This window comes from Otolemur garnettii, unplaced genomic scaffold (assembly GCF_000181295.1).
Source record: "Otolemur garnettii isolate 467f Iridium unplaced genomic scaffold, OtoGar3 scaffold00046, whole genome shotgun sequence".
In the NCBI taxonomy this organism is placed as follows: Eukaryota; Metazoa; Chordata; class Mammalia; order Primates; family Galagidae; genus Otolemur; species Otolemur garnettii.
Genome location: NW_003852441.1, coordinates 11,112,522 through 11,135,472, shown reverse-complemented (window position 1 = coordinate 11,135,472; position 22,951 = coordinate 11,112,522). Strand labels below are relative to the sequence as shown.

The 22,951-nt window shown below is 53.3% G+C and overlaps 2 protein-coding genes and 2 non-coding genes across 4 annotated transcripts in view; all 4 read right to left on the bottom strand.

The window, feature by feature from the left end:
- Window positions 1-2,728: 2,728 nt before the first annotated feature.
- Window positions 2,729-2,810, bottom strand: TRNAS-CGA. The gene has a single exon. It is a non-coding gene; the product is annotated as a tRNA-Ser (tRNA).
- Window positions 2,811-3,255: 445 nt separating this feature from the next.
- On the bottom strand, window positions 3,256-3,329 carry TRNAT-AGU. The gene has a single exon. It is a non-coding gene; the product is annotated as a tRNA-Thr (tRNA).
- A 624-nt stretch (window positions 3,330-3,953) lies between these two features.
- Window positions 3,954-15,591, bottom strand: PER1 (period circadian regulator 1). Its single transcript, XM_003791114.3, has 23 exons — window positions 15,488-15,591; window positions 13,608-14,023; window positions 13,393-13,491; window positions 13,148-13,302; window positions 12,933-13,054; window positions 12,639-12,840; window positions 12,451-12,502; window positions 12,163-12,305; window positions 11,709-11,787; window positions 11,525-11,631; window positions 11,195-11,348; window positions 10,988-11,096; window positions 10,775-10,906; window positions 10,400-10,505; window positions 10,137-10,308; window positions 9,915-10,045; window positions 9,509-9,688; window positions 8,656-8,898; window positions 7,161-7,771; window positions 6,440-6,626; window positions 6,061-6,250; window positions 5,281-5,431; window positions 3,954-4,815 (listed from the first exon to the last, which is right to left on the bottom strand). Exons 2-23 carry the CDS (start codon window positions 13,880-13,882, stop codon window positions 4,540-4,542), a joined length of 3,876 nt encoding a protein of 1,291 aa, XP_003791162.1. The 5' UTR covers window positions 13,883-14,023; window positions 15,488-15,591; the 3' UTR covers window positions 3,954-4,539.
- Window positions 13,976-22,951, bottom strand: part of VAMP2 (vesicle associated membrane protein 2) — an 11,559-nt gene continuing 2,583 nt past the window's right edge. The window contains exon 5 of the mRNA XM_023514070.1: window positions 13,976-14,023. Coding sequence (XP_023369838.1) covers window positions 13,983-14,023 — 41 coding nt within the window. The 3' untranslated portion in view covers window positions 13,976-13,982. The remainder of the gene's footprint in view (window positions 14,024-22,951) is intronic.

Genomic DNA, 22,951 nt, shown 5'->3' with positions numbered 1-22,951 from the left:
AAAAAAAAAAAAAAAAAGGCTAGAAAATATATGTATGTGTATATGTATATATTTACTTCTATTAAAAAATGAATTCATATTGATACCACCACTGGAAAATTTCAAAGAGAGGAACAGTTCTGATTTATGTAGTAAATAGATAGCTCTGCCCCGTGCATTGACAGTAGACTGTAAAAGAACTAGGAAATAAATTAAGGGTAATTTAGGGGATATTGCAATAGTCTAGGTAAAAGACAAGGGTGGCTTGGACCAGACTGTAGTGGTGAAGGTAGTGACAAGTCAAATTTCTAGCAAATTTTAAATAGAAAATTGCTGACTGATTGATGTGGAGTGTGAAAGAAAGAATAATTGGGGATGATTCCAAGCTTTTTTCTCTTTTTTTTGCTGTTTTTGGCCAAGGGCTGGGTTTGAACCCATCACCTCCAGCACATGGGGCTGGCACCTACTCCTTTGAGCTACAGGAACTGCCCAGCCTAATTGACTTTAAGATGAAATTTCCATTTGCTGAGATGGAAGACTACAGGTTTGGGGGAGAAGACCAGAAGTGTGGCTTACATATTTTAAGTTTGTGGTCCCTACTAGATATCCAAGTAGAGATGATTAGGCCATAGGACATAAGCATCTGTAATTCAGGGAAGAGTTCTGGAGCTGAAGATAAAAATTTGGGATGTATGAATGTATTTCTTGGTATTTAACGCCAGGAAACTGGAGACAATGAGGTGATGAGACAGGTATAGAAGAGAAAAGCTTGGAAAATTGAGCCTTGGAAGTAGAAAGAATATCAGAAGGGTGCAGGGTCCTAAAAACCAAGTGTTTCTAAGAGGGGAGAGTAGGCCTTTGTGCCAACTGCAGCTAAGTAGTGGTCAATGAATTTATCAATGTGATGATTGTTTTGTTTTGTTTGTTTTTGGCAATCTTACCAACAGCAGCTTTGATGGGAGGGGGCGCCTGATTGCAGAGGGTTCAAAGGAGATAGGAAGATGCAATTGGAGACAGAGTATAAGAATCCTGTAATCCCAGCACTCTGGGAGGCTGAGGCACTAGGACTGCTTGAGGTCAGGAGTTCGAGATCAGCCTGAGTAAAAGTGAGACCATCTCCTGTGGCACCTGTGGCTCAAAGGAGTAGGGCGCTAGCCCCATATGCTGGATGTGGTGGGTTCATAACCCAGCCCTGGCCAAAAAAAAGTGAGACCATCTCTACTAAAAATGGGGGGTGGGGGAAAGTGTACATAGATTTTTCCATATATTTACGTATATATATATATATATATATATATATATGAAAAATTATCCAAGCATCTGACGCAAAAGGATCTCTTAAACCCAAGAGTTTGAGGTACCTGTGGGCTATGATGACACCACCACACTCTATCCAAGGTGACAGAGTGAGACTTTGTCTAGACACAAATAAATAAATAAAAATAATTTGTTCTGCTTGCTGTAGAGGGGAGCAGAGAAATGAAGTGGTAGCTAGAGGAGTGTATGGGGTCAAGATAGTGTTTTGTCTTGCTTGTTCTAGACTGGGAGAAATTAGTTGTTTGTAGGCTGATGAGAAAAATCAAGTAGAGAGGGAAACTTTGATAGTACAGGGAAAAGAGCAATGTCCTTCAGCGGGCCAGAGGGATGAGAAATCTGGTAAATGTAAGGGTTGGCTGTATACGGAAGCATTCATCTACACACTGTAATGACAAAAAGGAAGAGTAGGTAGATGAAATCATGAATGTCGGTGGGAAACTCCTTGGAATGCTTTATTTTCTCAGTGAATCAGCAAGTAAAGCTAAAAAAGGAAGAGGATTCGTGGTTTGAGGTGAGAGAAGGAATGAAATAGTTGTGTAGGAGAGTAGGAATAGGATGGATTAGGGAAATACAATAAAAATTGCTGAATAGCACTAAGGAACCACCAGAGTTTGGTGGAGTTAATAACTGAAATTGTCAGTAGCGTCTGTGGCTCAGTGAGTAGGGCCACAGCCCCATATATCAAGGGTGGCAGGTTCAAACGCGGCCAAACTGCAACAAAAAAAATAGCCAGGTGTTGTGGCGGGCACCACTAGTCCCAGCTATTCAGGAGCCTGAGGCAAGAGAATCACCTAAGCCCGAGAGCTGGAGGTTGCTGTGAGCTGTGATGTCACAGCACTCAATCAAGGGCAACAAAAAGTTGTGTACAATACTATGTACATGTCGACAAGTGAATTTTTCTGGAAAGATCCAAAGCTGTCATCAGATTCCCAACCCCCCCAAAACCTCTAAGCCCCAGAAGATCAAAAACCATTCTGATATTATGTATGTGTATGTGTGTGTGTGTGTGTGTATCTATGTTGTCATATGGTCTGGATACACTATATCAAAGGTAGTAAGATATTGTAGGTGCTCAATAAATTCTAACTAATTAAAATAAAAAGCCATGTGCAGGGGCTCACCCCTGTAAATCCTAGCACTCTGGGAGGCCGAGGCAGGTGGATTGCCTGAGCTCAGGAGTCCAAAAACCAACCTGTACCCCATAAATGCATCAATGTACAAAGTTGTGATTTAATTTAAAAAAAGAAAAGAAAACAAATTGTCAGTAAAAAGGCTTTTGCAAGTCGGCAGGAGTCTGAGGCTCGCGAGAGGGCGCTCACGGGCTGGTCCCAGGAGGCTGAGTTCCGGAGATCCTCCGGGGGAGTTTCCTCACAGGAAGAAAGGGCTAGAAAACAAACTGCTGCTCAGCAATAGTCCAACCAAAACCTACCGACGCTGTGAGCAGGATTCGAACCTGCGCGGGGAGACCCCATTGGATTTCGAGTCCAACGCCTTAACCACTCGGCCATCACAGCCGCGTGCAGCCTGGGGCCTGCGCAACTATAGCTGCCTATTAACGTACCCGCCTTCTCATTCCGCCACACTGTCGAGACATCTGCGCGCATGCGCCTCGGCTTGAGCCCCTTAGCCACTCCTTCCCTGCCGCTGCAATTTGCCGCCTTGTTGGAGCGGCGGGATTTCGGCTGTCTGCATCCCCAGCATTGGAAGGCCCCAGCAAAAAAAGACTCCAAATCCACTTTCCCGTAATTTTCAGAGTCCTTCAAGCTTTCCAAATACACTTTCCCATAATTTTCAGAGTCCTTCAAGCTTTCTCATGAAAGCAAAGTGAGAATCTCGGACTCCATACACTAAAAGCGCAGGGAATCGGAAGCCCAAAGAAGAAAGAACCCTTTGAGGAGTAGTGGAAATTCATTCCTTAGGTACATTCCCTTCGTGCAATAATATTCTGCTTTCCACCTGAGGCACCGCTGGGATTCGAACCCAGGATCTCCTGTTTACTAGACAGGCGCTTTAACCAGCTAAGCCACGGCGCCAACTGGCAGGCCCTTTTTGTTTCAAGGTAGATCAGCTATTAGTGTGTGCCAGTAAGTGAGAAATTACTATCCAACAATGTCTGCAGTTAAGTCCTACGTGCCTCATCATCTCTTAGGTTACCCATTCTCTTTCAGCTCCCGAGCTAGAGGATTAACGCTCTGCTCCTTCTTTGTCCCACACCCGTGGGAGCCAACTCCACCACGAATAGGCACTTCACTCCGTGTCCCTTAAGTTACCCAGACTGATCTGCGGAAGGGCCCTCTCCTGAGCTAAACACCCTCAACTGTCTCCATGGCACCAAGGAATTAAGCAGGCTTCTCCTGACCTTGGTCACCTGTGACCCAAGTTAAGCTTCGGTAAGCCCTTAGCCACCGGTTGCCTCTGGCTCTCCTTTCCAGAGCAAACCTAACTGAGGTAATGCTGGAGCTGAGAATCAAGTCTGACTTGGTATAGACTTAGTGGGTACAAGAAGACCCTTTGGCTAGAAAGGACATGGGAGAAGAGGAATGGGGTTCATAGGAGAATGGAACCGCCCACCCTCACTACAACCTTCCCGGAAGTAGGGCCACACCTCCCTCCCACCACAGTCCCCTTACCCAAACCCCAAACTTTATTCCACAAACTCCTGGGCTTTTTTTCTTTTTGTATTAAAAAAAGTAATAACAGACACAATATCAAAAACACAAACGCCATTGGTAGAGGGTACAGCTGAGAACGCCTGGGTCCCACCTGAGGGGCAGCACCAGGGACTCCATGGTCCACCAACCTCCCCCACCCTAGAGCAGCTAGGGGTTCATACCCCTGGGTTGCGCTTGAGCCTTGGGCTCTCCTCCCATATGGGAAGGAGGTGGGAGAGAGAGCTGGCTCCTCCAATAAATAAGTGCAGCCCCAACCTCCAGAGCCAGACTCAGGCTCAGCTGGGATTTGGAAAGACCACTTCAGCAGCTTGTCAGCAAATTTGTCCACAGGAGAGAAGGACTCCTCACCAAGGGTTGAACTGGGCGAGGCTGAGGAGTTCCACCCTCTGTTCCCTAAGAGGCCAGAGGCAGTCCCTGGATCCTGGGCTGGTGATGGGGGTCCAGCCCCCTTCAGTGGGAGAAGCTAGACAATATCCTATTGATTGGTCTAGCCACATCTGAGTTCTAAGAACTGGAACTTAGGAGGAAGAAAGCCTCTCATGGATTCCTAAAGGTGGTCCCAAAATGGAGTTTAGGTGGTGCCATTTTCTATGGTAGGTAAGGCTGGACTAGGCAAATTCCCACCTTGTTCCTCCTCCTCCATAGCCAAGTCCTGAGAGCTTGAGACCTTGGCCTCAACTTGGGCTTGGGCCTCCTCCAGGCCCTCACCCTCACCACTGCCACCACCACTGACCCCCTCGCCTCCACCCTCTTCCATAGGCTCCAGCCCCAGTCCATCCAGCTCTGAAAAGAGTGGGTCATCAGGGTGGCCAGGGTCTTGGGCACTGCTACTGCAATCCACACAGGCCTTGGAGAGTGAAAGGAGACATGAGTTGAGTCAGGCAGGGTCCTCACTGCTAACCTGCCGGCCCAGCTTCCCACCTCCAGATCAACAGTGCTTCCCAAAATGTACTCCCAAGAAATACTAGTCCACACAGATGCACCTGAATTCCAACAAGGTTGAAAAACGCTTTGTACCCTCTACTCTGACACCATTATGGGATACTCACAATGTATATTAGTATAGAAGAGACTCAGAAAATTCTGCAAAAACTCAGGTGGCTTAATGCAGCAGCAAACTTAGTAGAATTAAGATCTTTCAGAATTACTGATCCAAGGACACTGTGATTACCTCTGCACCTTTATCCCCTGATCCTAAGCTCAATTCTTTCTTTTCCCAAGGACCAAGGACACTGATTACCCCTGTGCCTTTATCCCCTGAACCTGAGCTCAATTCTTTCTTCTCCCTCCTATCTCAGGCTTCTCCTCTCACCATAACATCAAGGGCCCGAGGCAGCTGGCCTTTCCGGACCCAGGAGTGCACAGCACCCAGTTCCCGCCGCTGGTCCTCTGAGAACCGAGGCTGCTGCTTCTGCATGGCCCGGAGCCGCTCTCGGTCCTGCTTCAGCACAGAGGTCATGTCTCTGCCCGAGAAGAGATTCAAAAGGAAGAGGCTAGGATCTCAGTCCAGAGCCAGGACCCACGAAGTTGCCAGTTTTCCTGTCACAACTCCTTACCCACTGCCTTCCATGCCTCCCCTACACCAGGGTGATGGGAGCAGATGGGTTTTTTTTTTTTGACACCAAGTGTCAGTCTCACTATGTCGCCCTTGGTAGAGTGCCGTGGCATCCCAGCTCACAGCAACCTCTAACTCTTGGGCTTAAGCAATTCTCTTGCCTCAGCCTCCCAAGTACCTGGGGCTACAGAGGCCTGCCACAACACCCAGCTATTTTTTGTTGTTGTTGCAGTTGTCATTGTTGTTTAGCAGGCCCAGGCCCAAACCTGCCTGCCTCGGTGTATGTGGCCAGTGCCCTAACCACTAAGTATGGGTGCCAAGCTGGAGCTGATGGCTTTTAAGACCAGGAAACCTGCTCTCCACCTGGGAGGAACTAAGCATTGAATTCCAAGGGGCAGGGAGCAGGATAGGAATCTCTAAGGCAGAGCCATCTCCAGAAAAGAAAACCTCAAGTTAGTTGGGGAGTTGGGGGTGGGGGGGGACAGTTACCCTACTACTTCTGAACAGAAGGCCAAGGAATCCTCAGAAACTCCTCACCTGGAGGGCACCTGGTAAGTCATCATGACTTTCTGGTCAGCATTGGCCATGAGCAGCCAGATAGGATCCTGGAGCACATACTTAATGACCTGGTCCCCAGGCTCAGCCCTAGCCTGAGCAGCCCCAGCTTCAGCCTCAGAAGAGTCAACGCTGCCAAAGTACTTGCTTGTGTGGCTACTCTGACTGCTACCTGTGAAGGAGAGGGAGGCCACTGTAGTCAGGGTAGCCAGCACCCTTAGGCCTCGCAAGGCCTACCCCAAAGGCAACAAGTCCATTCCAGTAGACTTAGGAATCTCTGCCAAGATGGGGGCTGGCCTCCCAACTCCCCAGTCACTGCCCCCCCCCACCCCCCAGGAAGTGCTGGAGGTTGGGCACTCACGAGTGATGCTGGCTGAAGTACTGCCCCCCTCATGGGAGCCTGAACCAGACCCAGAGCCCAAGCCAGAGCCTAGGGAACCTGATGCTGCAGAGCCTGTGCCAGAGCGAGAGTCCTCTTGCAGCAGCAGTTCCAGCAGATCACTGGAGCCAGAAAGTGCGTCCTGATTGGAGGATTCAGTTACCTCCACCTGGAGGAGGGGGAAGGTCATGGGTACAGGGGGGATTAAAGGATCAACACCCAGGCTTCCCTTCAATGGCTGCCACTGATTGGTTGGGGCAGGGGAGGAACACCCAACCCAAGTGGTCTTCACTCCCTGCTCTTTGGGGCCAGGCTGAGAGAGAAGATACTGGTGAAGAGTAGGGACGTGGGGCAGCGCCTGTGGCTCAAAGGAGTAAGACGCTGGCCCCATATGCCAGAGGTGGCAGGTTCAAACCCAGCTCCAGGCAAAAAAAAAAAAAAAAAAGAGTAGGGACATGAGGTTGGACCCTTTCCAAGTGGCAGATGCGCTCTCAAGAAGTTATTGGGATGTCCTCACCACCTGTCTAGCAGACAGGACTGCCCCTTCACAGAGGAGACAGTCAATTTCTGCTTTATTCAGAATTCAGCTGGGGTCACCCTCCCCATGACACCACCTCCTGGAGACTGGGACACAGCCAACAGAGGTCAGGAAGCAGGGCTGAGGGCTGGGGGCTGCTGGTAGGATGCAAGGGTCAGTGCTCACCAGTCTGGCCTCTGGCTCAGCAGCCTCCTCACTGGGAGGTGGGGGCCCAGCATTACTCCCAGGGCCCCCTGCAACAGTGCCCCCCTCAGCACGGGGGGGCTCCTCAAGCTGCAGCAGATTGAGCTGGAGCGGAGAGCTGCATCTTGAGTTGAACAGTGGAGAGTCTGGGCAGTGGGGAGGGCTTGGGGGCAGAGGGGGCAGGGATGGGGAAGGGGACTGGGAAGCAGGGGTGAGAGGCCCCTCAGCGGAGGTCTGGGGTGCCCCATAGGGATAGCTGGATGGGGCAGGGAACAGGTAGTTAGGGAGCACCAAGGCCACCATTGGTGTCACCAGTGGGGTGGGGAAAGTGGCAGGGGGCACAGAAGTGGGAGCAGGGGGAAGAGGCTGGGGGCCTCCTCGAGGGGAGAATACTGGGAAGGGGTATGGTTGGACCACTGCTGGGAAGGGGGTAGTGGCTGGTGGGGGGGGCCAGGCGGCAGAGGGTGGCACAGGTGATGGGTGGGAGACATAGCAGGGAGCTTCGGCGCGGGGGGTCTGGTGGTGGCGTGAGCGCTTGGCTTTGGATCGGCAGTGGTGTCGGCGGCCAGGGGGTGCGGGGCCATGATGGCAGCCTGTGGGGAGAGACCAGGGTTAGTGAGGGCCTCAACCTGGGGGTTAGTGCCTTGCCACCACCACTGCCCTGACACTCTGACCAGGGAAAGGGCAGACAAAGGCCCCAGAGAGAGTTTCTCAGACCACAGAGAACAGAGGGGATTCAGGAGGTGGGGGCACCTTCAGGGAAGAATCACAGGAGGCAGGGATAAGGGGATTTATTGAGAAAGGAGTGAGGGCAAGGAAAGGTTACATGAAGGGTCAAGCTGGGGGTGTTCAGAAGATAGAGGCACGCTGGCAGATGGCAGGAGGCAGGGTGGGTCCATGGACGAATGGGCAGGTGGCTCTGGTCCATCCACCAAAATCCCGCAGGCACTGCCAGCCTGGGTGTTCCTCCTGCCAGCTGAGGCTGTGTTCTGCCTAGCTTGTGATGGAGCAAAGAGGTGGGCTGGAAAGCCCAGTTCTGAATCCTGAGTCCTGCGTCCACCTGCGAGGGTCTCCCTCAGGCACCTGGAGGGGCTGCCTTCCATCTGCCCTGGAAGCCCAGATCCCACCCAGAGTTGGCCAGAGTCTACACAGACCTCTTAATTAGTGACAACTGAGTCCTAAGCAGGACACTTCCTGCTCCTGCCCCAGGCCAGACCTGAAGTAGCTTACCTGGAACAGAGTGCCTCACCTGCCTGTCTCAGTGCCAGCCTCCCAAGCTGCCCTTCTCTGGCTACAGCCTGGGACCCTGGCCTAGTAGGGAGAGGTTTGAGAGGAGCATATCCCTAGACAAGCCCCTGCTGGTGGAAGCAGCACCAGCCTGGGTCCCTGGAGCCAGAACATCTGCTTTAAGACCCACCCCATAACAGTCTGGTCATAGCCTGGGCAAAAGGAAAGCTCAGGAGTCTTGGGTGGCTACCTCGCTCTCCAGGGGCTGAGGGGGCTGTGGAAGAACTGTCGAGTCCACGTAGCCTCCCAAGGTCTCGGAAGCGGCTGAGGAAGGCTTGTTCTTCCTTCTGTGTGTGCAGGGACAGCACGGCCTTGGTCAGGCCCACTGGACGGTATGCATCTGGGGCTGGGTCAGGGGCTACTGTGGGGCTGGGGGCCGGGCTGGGGGCCGGGCCTGGGGCTAGGCCAGGCAGGTCCTCCATCATGATGATGTCTGAGGAAGGTGAGATGGGGGAAAGGTCATCAGAATCACCTCAGGGGTCAACAAACATCCAAACCACATCCTTCCTGTCCAACAGCCTAGCTAACCCGAGCCTGGACCTCATGTACATCTCTTGGTCACCTCCCTGCTGAGGGCTGGCCCTGGACCCTCATCTTCATATAAAGCTGTCCCAAGAAAAGAGAGGATATTCAGTCCCCTCCAGCGGCTACCCTGCCAGGAAACCATGAGATGACCCCTTCACAACTCTCTTGAAAGAGAAACTCACCCCTTGTCCTTCTCTCATAGATTTTTAAGGTAAAGACCCTTTAGAGGTCTTCAACATTCCTCACCTTCAGACCCTCTGTGGGCAGTACCTTGGGGCTGATCCCCTCCACCCCAGATTTATGTTTCAACTGACAGTCAGAACACAGCAAGCAGGAAGGGGGAAAGGCAAAATGAAGAGTGGGCAGAGCAGACAGGGTAGAGGACAAGAAGCTAAGGCTAAGCAGGAGACCTCCTCTCCACTGGGGGCTGGAGGCAGAAGAGGAAGGCAGGAGGGAGGGAGCTCTAGCTGGGAACCGCGTGCAGCCCAGGCACTGCCCCCATCACTCTGTGCCCATACCCGACTCCGGGGGCTTCTTGTCTCCCACATGGACGATGGTGGAGCTGAAGCTACACTGACTGGTGACGGACACCACGCTCTCCGCCTTATTGGCCAGGGTGAGCGGGCTCAGGGTGCCTCCCACCACTGGCTCCTTCTGAGGACTGGCCCCCTCCCCAGACAGCATTGTCGACGAAGGATCTGTGCAGAGAGATGGTGCCAGTTACCACCCCCACCCCCACTGGGAGGTCAGGAGAGGGGGTCCCTGGGAGGACAGGGTGGGAATGATGGTAGGGAGGAGTCTGGAGATCAGGAGGCTAGGGAGGAGGGCAGGGCAGAGCGAGGTAGAGGTCCCAAAAGCAGAAATATAGAGACACAGGGCCGCCAGGACAAGGCTGCAGGAGCAGGGCATGCACCGGCTCTTTACCTTTCTTGGTCCCCACAGGGACTGGACCTGTCCTCTGCTTGTCATCGTCAGAGGCCGAAGAGGCCGTGTAGGAGGAGGAGGAGGCACATTTACGTTTGGTTGTGCTGGGGATGTTGCAGCTCTCCAGGTACCTGGTAAAATATGTGGCAAAGAAAGTAAGGGCAAGGCCTGGGGTAGAAAAGGGGTAGGGCCACAGAGGGAAAAGGTGCCAGATGGCCTTACCTGAGGATGCTGTCCAGGCAGTTGATTTGCTGGTAAGAGCAGTTGGAGGCTTCTTTCCGCTCAGCCTCCTCAGGGGCCAAGGCTAATGGGGCCTGGATTAGAGCAGGAGCCATCTCCGGCTCTGGGTCTGAGGACTGGAAGGGAAGGGCCTTGGCCTTGAATATGCTTGTTGCTGGGGCAGAAAGAGAAAAAGGTAAATGGGCCGGGGGTGAAGGTCAGATGATCCCTAGCCCCACTTCTCACGTAGGTCCTCACCAACTCACCAGGGAGGTGGGGCCGGGATGGGGGCTGGGCCCGAGACTCAATAAAGAGTTGTTGCCCCTGGTGCTTCACCAGATGCACATCCTTGCAGATCTGCTGGAAAGTCACCTGTGGACCACAGCAGGGCAGTGGGTAACATTGGGGGCCTAGCACAGCCTAGCACTGGCCTAGCTTAGCCAGTGTCAGGGGCCAAGTGTGCAATAAAATAAGAAGGTGCAAGAAGAGAGACATGCAGGCCTTGAAGGGAGCAGAACCAGAGGGAAAAGGCAGGGAGGGGAGGGAAAAGGGGACATTGCAAAGCTCTGGGACTGGTGGTGCTGACTATGAGGAAGACAGGAAAATGGGTGACTAGAGGGAGGCAGGAGGGGGTCACTCACCGGGGCAGGAGGCCCAGGTCCCTCAGCATCACCCCCATTGCTATCGCTGGAGGAGCCAGGGCTGTGCAGAGGACCTGGGGATGTCACAGGGCCAACTCCACAGAGCCCTGAGGGGCTGGAGCTGTGCACAGGCTATAGCAGGAAGAGAGCCAGGTTAGGTGTCTACTCTACTTTCCCCTTTCACTCTCCCACACCACCTTCCTCAACTCTCACCTGCAACAGCAGCCGGTGGATTTGCTCTGACAGCTCCTGTATATCAGTGTCCAGGGATGGAGCTGGGATGGGAGCCAGTGGAGTGAACACATCCTCATTCAGGGGTGCCCTGTGGAGTAGGGAGGGGTGAGTCCAGCCCTGCCCCTAGTCCTGCCTCCTCCATACTGCCCCATCCCCAGTGCCAGCTTGGAGGCATGGCCCACTTACGTGCGTACTTTGTGGCGACCCAACACAAAGGCCACCTTGCGGCTCCAGGGGTGTACAAATCCAGCCCAGCTGGTGTCCATGGTCACATACTCCCCATTACGGGCACAGAAGCGGATAGGAGAGTGATCAAAGGGCTGGCCTGCCAGCTGCAGGACTGATGGGAGTGGAAAATGAGGTAGGGGTCAGTGGGAGAGAGTGCTAAGTAAAGTGGAAGGCCACCCCACTGGAGACCCAGAAGAGCAAGGCATCAAGAGACACAACAACAAGGGCAGCTATGCAAACCCACTGAAAGAGGAAGCTGGGAAGAGAGATGGGATGAAAGAAACTCACTCTTCTTGTGGATAGCCAACATGAGGGGTCGGTCTTCCGGATGCAGGAAGAGGAGCACTGGGGCTCCCAGAAGGTCCTGGGGCAGATAGCCCAACAATGGGGCAGCCCTGAAACAGGAAAAGGCATCAGAGTGCCTGTGGCCTCAGCTCCAGCCAACCCTGTTTTCTCCAGATCCTGACCTCACCTTTCATCCACATCTTGGAAGAGGCAGCTAGGTGTGTGCCGTGTGGTGAAGATCCTCTTGTCGGGGGGTATCCGGGGAGCTGAGGCACATAAAATGTGGCATTGGGTTTCATCCAGCATGGGCCAGTTCCTCAGCCCTCCACTCTGCCTGGGGCCCAGGCTGGCTGGCAGTCCTCCCCACAACTCCATCCTAGACCCTGTGGTCTACAAAGATAGTCTGGACCCCTTGCACCAATAATAAAACTGAGAACCACCAAAGTATTCTTCCTTGCCTTCCCCTGGCTCAGGTTTCTTATCTAATTCTACCTCTATGGGCAGCCCCAACCCTCACCCTTATAATACCTTCTCCAGTTCTAAAATTCTAGGGTACTGGCTCATACCTCCCAGATTCATCCCAGCCCAGAGTAAATGTCTTTCCTCCTGCTTTCTCCCAGCCAGGCCCAGACCCAGCTCACCTTCATAACCCGAGTGGATTCGCTCTGCAATTAGCAGGCAGCATGGCTGTGCAGGTGCCCCATCTGAGACCCGGATCTTGGTCACATATGGGGTAAGGCGGAATGGCTGGTACCGAGGCCCTGGATCCCGGTCAGGACCTCCTCTGGACAAGGCAGAGAAGAGTATTAACTTTCAATGAATAGCCATCCACACCTCCAACCTCAAGGGTCACAGCATATACAGCAGACATTGGGGGTTGGGGGGAGTAGTAGAAGGAGGGACAGGCCTGTTTCACTCTCCCCACCTACCTGATACGGCAGAAGACTGACTTCTCCTGGGTGAAGTCCTTGAGGCCTGAACCTGAGACAGACCAGGAGGGCAGTGAGCACAGCCCTCCCTAGGCTAGAGGACTGCAAGGGAAAGCTTGGGTCCCTAATCCCACAGCAGAAGCTTCCTGGAATTGCTCATCCCTCCTTGCAAGCACTTGGGCACTCACCTGCTGAGGCCCCGGTGCCCCAGGTGGGCAGGCGAGATGGGGCAGTGGAACCATAGAAGACACCCACATCCTGGGGAGCCAGGAGCTCTGAGAAACGGGCACCCCGGAACACATCCCGCTTGCAACGCAGCAGGATACCTGCTTGCTCCGAAATGTAGACAATTCGGCCTGTCAGGAAGGAGACAGCCACCGAGAAAGTATCCTGGTAGGAGGGTGAGAGCAAGGGCAGAATCAGAACCTGTGCGAGTGGGTCTGGGGGGTGCACTGGAATGGGAAGGCCAGGCTGAAGCTAACCTGGTTGCGAAGTGTGTACTCAGATGTTATGTGCTCCAGCTCCTCCAGCGTGTAGGTGGACATGTCCATGTCACAAGGTTCACCCTCCTCCAGGCTCCACTGCTGGTAGTATTCCTGGTTGGCTGCAGGATGAGGGTGGTGGGGCATTGGTAAGGAGACTGTCCTGCCATGATAGCCCAGGCCCTGGCCCTTCTCTCCTGGGAAGCACCACTCACCCTGCACCTGTTTGACACAGGCCAGTGCATACTGTAGCGTGGCCAGGGTTCCAGAGCGGCCCTTTCCCCGGCGCTCTGGCGGCAATCGAAGCTTGAGCTCCCGAAGTGCAGTCATGAGTTCCTTCTGGGTCCTTGCTCGAGCTGACTGCTCACTGCTGCAGGGTCCAAAAGGAAAGAGGGGTAAAGACATTAGCCCCAGACTGTGGCTCAGATCCCCAGGTCTCTCCTCCTCTCACCCCACATACCTGCAGCCACTGGTAGATGGGTTGTCCTGCTCCGAGCTGGCACTCAGGAGGCTGTAGGCAATGGAACTGCTAGGTGGGGATGGGCTCTGAGAGTTTGTGCTAAGGGAGAAACAACAGGCCCAAGGTGAGGGACAGGTGACAGCATGAGGCCTGTCACCTAGCTCAGCCAGCTCTTAAGACTACTCCCAGACCCTGCAGCCCATATCCACACACACCTCTTGCTGCTCTCCGTGGTCTCCAGCAGGGCTGAGTCCTTGCCATTGCCAGAGGAGGAACTGTGCGAGCTCCGCTGAGATGCACCCCTGGACTCATGCCCGTTGGATTCATTGCCACTTGAGCCATTGCTGTTGGCATCAGTGTCATCTGCGGGGCTGGGGCCCGGGCAAGGCCAGTGCTGGGGGGGCCCTGGGGATGGGACCCCTCCAGGACAGAAAGATTCCCCGGGCCTGGGGTCCCCTCCCCCATCGGCCCCTTCTAGGGGGCCGCTCATGTCTGGGCCATGGGAAGGACAGGAAAACAGAGAAGGTGAAGAGGACACCACAGATGCACGAGGGGCCTAGAGGCCTGGGTGAGACTGTGAGGCGGGAGATCTAAGTCTCTGAGGTTTGAGATGTTTGATCACAGCCACTACCTGGAGAGAGACCAGGAAGGAGAGCTTGGAGTAAGCTGGGCTATTAAACCCCACAGCACCTGCTTGCTTCAGTAAGACTTTACTCCCACGCTCCTGGGACCCAGGCCTGGGGCTTCCAATAGGGTGTCGAGGTAAGTCCTGTTTTCTTGGTCTCGTAGGGAGGCCAAGAGGCTCTCTAGGGCCTTCCCCCACATTCCCTGCCAACCTGGCCTGTCTAAACAGGGTCTGTCTGAACAGTCCAATAGAATGATGGCTGTGGGCCAAAGCCCAGGCATTTCCCATCCCCAAGTTCCCAATGGGTCCCGGGTCTGCCTGGAACTCCAAGACTGCAGAGCAGGGGGCGATCAGGTCGCCTCCTATATTTAGGCCTTGGGGCTAATTTTATCCGGGGCGGAGCCACCCCCACCACACATGCGCACAGACTTGAGCAGCCCCACCACGCGCTTCCGCCGCTGCCGCGGTTGCCAGGGAAACCGACGTCAGCGGCTGAGCTCAGCGGTTGCTGAAGGGACCACAGGAGGGCGGGAGAAGCGACCCCTCCCCCATTTTCCAGCGGAAGCAGGGAAACCACCCACTCCCACACTGGTAGGCGCGGCCGGGGGTCGCCCATCCCTGCCATATCTCCAGGTTTCAGATGGCTCCGAAACAGTATTTAGAGGAACGGCTTATTGGAGTTCCAGGGCTGGCCCTGGCCTCCTCAGGACAAAATAACCGCCACCGCCCTCTGCCCCAAATCCCATCAACCTGGCTCTCACCTAGATCCCAACCATTCTGGTCAATACAACACACCCTTTCTTTCTCTGGCCCCTTCCCCCCACCCCCACCCCGCAGGACAAAAGCTGACACCTGCTATCATCAAAGCCCCGGGAATCCTCAGTCCCCTACTTTTCCACCCGCCCCTCCCCCTCCGAAGGCAGGGGCCACACAACAACCAGCACTTAGTTCTTCCCCTACTCCCCATCAACCACACCCCCACCCCTGAGCATTTCTGAGTGCCAGTAGAAAAGAGAAGACTCTGGCCAACAGCAGGAACTAGCGCCGAGAACGGGATGTTCCAGCCCGGAGCAAGCTGACATCACAGCCGGCCTAGGGCCAGAGTTGGAAAGGGGAGGGCGGGGAACGCTTAAAGCCTGAAGGGGTCTTAGAACTGAGGCAAACCCTAGCACCCCCACCACCACCAATGACGAAAAAGGAGACAAGGGGCCTACCCGTTACGGGTTGGGGTCGGTTGCGGGGCTGGGATGGCTAGGAACTGGGACAAAACTGGAGGTAAGGGGAGCTGGTGAGGAGTGCAGGGTTGCGAGCAGCACCTAGGTCCCCAGGAGGAGGGACAGGATGGACAGCGATAAGGAAAGACGTGAACCATCCGGCCGCCTAGACCAAAAGTGGTTCTTCAGGTTGGAAGTGCAGGCAGTTTGGTTCAAGGACTGAGACTGGTCCCAAGTTGGTCGCGGAGACTCCTACCTGGCCATGCGAGCGTCCTCCGTCTGCCTGCCCGCCGCTCCAGCCCGCTGCCGAGTGGAAGCTCCGCGGGGCCGGGGCCGGGGCCGGGAGGCGGGTTGCATAATGCCAGGCACTGCCCCCTCATTGGCCTCCTGCCTGCGGAGCCGCAGGCCCCGCCCCCCACTGGCTGGGGATCTCTTCCCAGCGCCTGATTGGCTACTAGCCCCCACTGAGGTCAGGGCTGTGTCACACACACTAGTGCACGTGGACCAGGGTGCTGGCGCTGAGCTGAAAAGCCCCAGACACCGCCCAACTAATGGGCGCAGGACGCCTTGCACAGTGAATAATGGAAGGAAGATAAGCTGCCCCTCTTCAGAGAAAATGCCTGGGTTACACTAGGTGTTTAAGAGATGTCTACTCTCAGAATGAACCAGCCTTGCAGAACATAACACCTTGGTACCTTGACCTTTCCAGAGGTGAGGGAAAGGAATGCAGACCCTGGGAGTCAGATCAAGCTGGATGAGATAAATGTCCCTAACTTGGCCAAATTTGCTGGGCTGCCCTCTCAGCCTTCTGAACATACATACATAAAATGAGGCCCTTTTACCTAATGCCTTCCTCTTTGAAAATCCTGGGAAGAGGGCAGTTGAGGGTCCACGTGTTTAGAGGGTGAGTAGGTGGAAAGAGGATGCACACAATGGAAGGGACAGCCTAAGCCAGTAGGGCTACGAAGGGAAACAATAGCGGATGCTTCTATGGACAATCAGAGAAAAGCTTTTCAGGAAGCCTACTTGGTGACTAGTGAGTACTTCTCTCCAAAGGATGCAGCCACCTACATTAGGGCTGCCCCCAAAGTGAGAGCCAGGAAGCCCGACTGAGGACCAAAGGGGCCAACAGAAAGCAGACGCTAATTGGGATCCTAGACAGAGAAAGGTGGGCTTCATCCCACTGCTTGGAAAATAGCCAAATCCCAGACCCAGCAGAATCTCATTCACTGTACTCTTCCAGTGCCCAAGAAGAACTTAGCACATGGTAGGTGATCAATAAACATGATTTTGATTTTAAGGAGGATAAGCAGGAGAGATGGGGAAAAAGCCTCAGCAGTGGAGAAAGGCCTGGAAATTATAAGTCTTTTAAAGAAGGTTAGAGTAGAACACCAAGTCCAAGAAAGAGAAAAGGGGCTTAATTGGGGAGCATAAAGTGCCAGTCTGGGTCCAAAAGAGCTGCAATTACAGAGCCCCTCCATCCAGGACTGTGATAAGTAGCTCTCAGGACTTTTGGAAATGTGGGTGGCAAGTGAAGAGGCCCCTAAGCAGCTGCAGGTACACGCCCCTCACTGTCACGTGGCCTAAGGGTGCCTAAACAATGGGGAGAGTGAAGGTGGGACACAGGAGTTTATAAATTAACCCAGAAAAATGGAAACAGGAAAACACAGAAAACAAAGCATTCAAGAACATATTCCGGCTCGGCGCCTATAGCTCAACCGGCTAAGGCGCCAGCCACGTACACCTAAGGTGGCGGGTTCGAATCCCCAGCCCGGACCGCCAAACAACGACGGCTGCAACCAAAAATAGCCGGGCGTTGTGGCGGGCACCTGTGGTCCCAGCTACTTGGGAGGCGGAGGCAGGAGACTCGCTTGAGCCCAGGAGTTGGAGGTTGCTGTGAGCTGTAATGCCACAGCACTCTACCCAGGGGGACAGCTTGAGGCTCTGTCTCAAAAAAAAAAAAAAAAAAGAACATATTCCCCCTCTTACCTCCTTCAATCCCCCCTCAATTTATGTACTGTATGTATAGGTGTCTCCTTTTCGGACACCTATACTCTGGAAACATGTTCATTTTATTTATTGTTTGAGACAGGGTCTCATTTTGTTGCCAGGGCTAGAATGCAGTGGCTTCCTCATAGCCCAGTGCACCTTAGAACTCCTGGGTTCAAGGGATCCTCCCCAAACATCTAGGATCCAACTCCTGGGCTCAAGGGATCCCCCCCAAACATCTAGACTACAACCGTGCACCACCATCCCCAATTAATTTTTCTAATTTTTGTAGAGTCTGGGTCTCGCTTAGGCTGGTCTCCAACTCCTGGGCTCAAGCGATCCTCCTGCCTAGGCTTCCCAAAGTGCTAGGATTATAGGCGTGAGTCACCGCACCTGGCCTGGAAACATGGTTATTTGCTCTTTCCACCTCTCCTCAGGGATTTAGGTGTGATCTTCCATCACCCTGGCAGTCCTTGCTCTCCTACCTCCACTTCCATATCTGTATTTAGCATAAAGAAAGGGTACTGCGCTCCAGCATCCCCCACCTGCTCCCAAGGCCCCGGTTGCCCTGCCTCATCATTCCCACAGCAACGAGGCCCTGCTGCCGTCAATGGAGAAGAGGGGGCGGGAGACAGCGGTGACGTCAAAGCGGAAGAAGGAGGCGGGGCGAGGCAGCCGGGGAATGTGGGGCAGCGAGGCTGGAGAGGTTGGAAAGGCAGCGGTTTGGGAGGCGGCCAGCCAGAGAGGGCGGCGGCCAGCGCACTTGGGAACATCGTGTTCTCTTGGCTTGTGGCCCAGGACATGCACCCGGACTGGGCGCCTCCCCCAGCCCAACGACAGCTGTCCTGTCCCACAGCCAGGGATTCCTGGAGAGAGGATTAAGAGGAAGGGGGTCTCCCTCCCCACCCCCATGCCTGGCTCTCTCTTCAGGACTCGCCTCTGCCCGCCCCTCAGTTTGTTCCTACAGCTCGGGGCACTGGCTTTCCCCCTCTCCCAAACTATACACATCTGCTGGCCCGGTGCCAAAGAGCCAGGGCGAGGGAAGTTGGAGGCTCTGAGAGTGAAGGAGCACCTTTGCTCTCTCCTAGAGGCCCCCTTCAGAGCCCGAACCTCTTGTTACTATGGCAGCGGAGAGAGAGGGAGGAGGATAAGGAAATCAAACTGGGACAGAGCAAGTGGCCTAGACTGGGGCCTAGGGGAAAAGATAGAAGCAAAGAATGAAGGGATTTGGGTTGGTGCCCGAAGACCAGAAAAACCAAGAGGGAAATGAAGAGTCCTGAAAAAGTGCAGAAAAACGAGAATATGAGAACAGTTTCCAGCCATGGCATTCCCATAAATCTTTCACCATGACACAGGCATTATACTAACCACTTAACATACATTATTTTATTTAATCCCTAGAACAATCCTGTGAAATAGTTATTATTATCCCCATTCTGTGGAGGACCACTAAAGCTCAGAAGTTACTAAACTTGCCTAAATTGTCTGCCTCATACTATGTTCTCAGGCTTTTAACAAATGGAGTCCAGGTTCAATCTGAGCTCTAATAATGGTTTGCTTGTCTTTGGCTTTTTACCCTTCAGAAACCTGTAAGGTATTACCCACCCTCTAAGCTGCATCCCAGCATCGACAAACCTGAGCCTCTCAAATATCTATCTGATTCTAAGTTTGGCACCTGGAACACAAACTCCATCCAACTCCTTCTCCCCCCTGGGTCGTATTTCAAGACATTCTGTTTGCGCTCCTCACACACTTACCATCATGGCCTGTTTTTCCTTGTTCCCAAAGTCCTTGAAATCACCCTAGCAGCCACCAGCCCCAATGATTTCATACGAACCCCACTTTCTCACTCTTCTGCCTAACCCCAGGCCACTTTACTACAGGCCCATTGTACAGACAGATGCCAGAGCACCCTGTTGGTGCCTCCCCACCTCCAGGGGCTCAGGAAGACATGCGCACAGCCAATCTGCACAAACCTCAATCCTATCCTATCAGGACCCAACAGTTGCTACTGCACCTCGAGTATGGCTCTGACCCCAAACTCCCCTTTATGAATGAGAAAGACACCCAGAGCTGTCACTGGCTCCCGTTCTCACAAATCATCACATTGCCCTTTCTCAAAAGACTGCCAACCCTTTGGTGCCCTCCCCCAATTCTACTAGGGCCTCAGAACGCTCTTTCAAGCGCTTAAGCCAATGCATGGCTTAGGTAGGCACCTTAAGTAGCCCTACACTGGAACATCCCCCACCAGTTCTCAGGAGTCCCTGGGAACAGAGACTTCAGCTCTCTCAGGTCACTGAGGACTTTCAAGACCCTCTTCCAGGGCAGTCAGGGGTGTAGGAATCCTAAAGCAATGTGAGATTTGATGTCAATAATTTCCAACTTCGTCCTTCCAGATCGAGGTCCCTATTCTCCACAACCATCAGAGAGTGAGCTCCCACGACGGCGATCACGCATTTGCATGATTTTCCCACTTCATTAACACCCCTCCTGACCAAACATACCACCCGAGAAAAATCCATATCAAATGCCCTCATTCCTTCCCACCCCCGGGTACTCACTGCTCAGCGCTCACGAAGAGTCCAAATTTCCTCACTATTGGGACTAAGCGACTCCACAGGCTCCAACAAGCCCGCCCACCAACAGGGCTGCCACGCCCCCCAAGCTCATTGGTTTAGGAGCACCAACCCATGCCCCGCGCCGCGTGCAGCAGTTCTGCCCGGGCACAGCCTCCATTGGCAGCTCTTGCTCCCGTCATCTTCTTATTGGTCAGCATGCCAACCCGCAGTGACAGAGACACGTGCGGGAAGGGCCTCCCAGGCGCGTTGATTGGGAACCTGACCGGAAGCCACGCCCCCACCCATATCCTAAGTTCTTATTGGGTGTGGAAATAATCCCAGCTCTGCCCAGAACCGCCACGCAAATGCTAGCCCTGCCCTCCAATCTTTCTCATAGGCTGAGAGGTCTTGGAGATGTAGGGAACACGTGCCTGCGGTCTCACGCGGCAACTTGTTTACCCAGAAGCTGGGGATTTTCCTTGACGACACTGTTACCCAGAACCGTATGCGCGCAGGCGCAGCAAGCATAACGTGAACGCAGGCGCAGCTGTGAGCGGCAACGTTGTATGTGGGCACTTTGTGACGAGGATTCTCAGCGCTGGGGCTTGGGCCTTAAGTCCCAGAGGAAACCTCCGATCCCACGCCCACCGCCCCAAAGCTGGAAGGGAAGACCATTAGGATAAAGCGGGCTTCAGATCTTAGCACTGCATCAAGACGATTCACGATGACAGCTACTTCCTGATTTTCTGTGGGCCAGGCCAGGTGCTTCTCACAAACTCCAAGGAGGCTGGCTCAATTACTACCCACCTCACAAATAAGACCGAGATCAGAGAGCTTGCACAAAATTAACATGTCCAGTCCAAATTAACATGTTAGTTAGTAATGGGGCTAAAATTTGAACCCAGGTCCTGACACTATTTACAAGGCAAGTCCTAGGGCCTATGGGAACCCTAACCTGGAAGGGATTCAGGAGATGGAAGTGCAAAATCCTGAACACTGCTTGGCATACAGTCAGCCCTTGATGAAGTTGGCTATTATAATAATGACTGTGTAGCTTAATTACATGGGCCCCTAGGAACCACTGAATATTAATATCCAGAGACCAGGCCTGAAAATCTATTTTTCAAAGCACCCCTTGTAGTTTTCAGGAACCAACTGGTTTGGGTCACACTATCTAGGTTTCCTATACTTCTGGATCTTTGGGCTGCAGTCCAGAGAAGATGGTCTTCCAGAGCTCACCTACGACCCTCCACCCATTATTGAAGCTCTTAGGGACAGGATGCTAGGGTGCTACATCAGGGGCATCCTGGACCAGGAGGCTGAGAGAATTCAGTGTGGAGTCTAACACAAGTCATACAATGGGGTGGGGGTAGCAGGCCCCCACTCAGCTGCCTCTCCCTGGGTCCTTTATTTCAACAAGTATTTATTAACCCCTTCTGGACTCCACTGTGCTCGGCACAAAAGGGAAGAAATGATTTTCAGAAGTGGCCATTTCAGGTCTAGAAGTGAATGACCACGGGAGTAGCTGCACAGCACCTCAGGAGTTAAAGCGAGGGGCAGAATGAAATCTAACAAAGGAGTATGCTCATGAAAGGGAGAGGAAAAGAAGCCGGGAACCCCAGAACACAGGATTCATCAGGCTCAGGGACTGGTTTTGACACTTTCCATTACCGACTTCTGGTGCCCCCGGTGGCCACTTTGGAAATCACACTTTACACAGCCCAAGGTCAGGGCCTCTTGCAAAAAGCCAGTTCCTTACCAATGGATTTTCAACTTTATTCATACACCTCCAAGTCCAATACTCTTCCCACTGGTTAAAAAAAGATCTTAAAACAGGCACCATCTGGATACTCATTACACATTTATTGTACATTTTCACAATCTGGATGCGCCACAGAATTGGGGGCATGGGGTGGGGGAAGAAGGGGGCAGAGGACACTGGGATTATTTGGGGGGGTCTAGAACACAGCACCCCCACCCCAGCATCTCTTCTACCCTTTCACACCACAGCTTAGCTATCCCTGCTCCCCCTCCACACAGAAAACCTAGAGTGTGGGGGGAAGATAGAGTTTGGGGGGCCCCTCCAGTGGCAGGTTAAGGAACTGCACCCTCAGACTCTAAAAATTTGTGCCATTTAAAACATTAGAGGCTTCTATCACTTCACCCAATGATAGGACAGCTTTCTCTGGGCTCTACAGCCCTGGAGAGGGCAAGGATCCCTATTTTCCAGCAAGTCCCATACACACATTGGCAGTGACTAATACCCCAACCCTAAATTCAGTTGGGCAGTCAAAGGAGCTGGGCAGTGATGGGGGCAACACTTCCCAAATTGGGAAGGAGGGTTTTCAGTCCAACCCTCAGTAGGGGTAAGACCAGAGGTTTCAGGCAGGAATTGGGAAGATTCTCTGTCCTGCCCCACTCCTCTCCAAGGCAGTGATGAGCCCCCACACACTGGTAGCCATCACTCCCAAAAGAGATCAGATTGTGGCCAACCCCCAATTCTCCTGGTGGGAGGAGGAGGTGGATCAGGCAAATGGGAGGGAGGGAGACCCCATGGGAATGTCAGTCCCACATGAAAACTGGGGAGCAGGAATGTGGGGACAGACCCCAAGTGGCAGAATTATTGGTCCATCATAACACACTGAACTCCAAGACACTTACACACCAGCTGGGGGGAGGGAGAAAGGGTACAAGAGGTTTGGAAAATGGGAATAGGGGAAGCAAACTGGACTAGATGGGCTAGGAGGGGGCAATTCTGAGGGCCAGAACAACCTGGTTCCCCGAACACCCAGGCTCCCCACCCTCTGCAAGTAACATCGTGCACATGAAAGTGTGATACAAGGATCAACAGAGACTAAATTGCTTAGTAAAAAAGAAACACAGGTTGAGAGAAGAGTGATGAACAAAAAGAAGGTAACCAAAAGGGATGTCAGTATGCAAATGATATGTTAACTAACATGCTGGAAGCTCCCAGAAGACCTTTGGGATTCTTAGGACCAAATGGGGCCAGTCTCAGAGACTCCCAATGGATGCAAAGAAGATGCATCTAAGGAGGCTTAGACAGGTGCTGTTTGTTTTTTGTCAGTGTGTGTGTGTGTGGGGGGGGGGGTTGGTGCATGAGGGTGACTGGAAGCCAAGAGTGGGAGGAAGGATCAGCTAAATCCAAGGGGGAG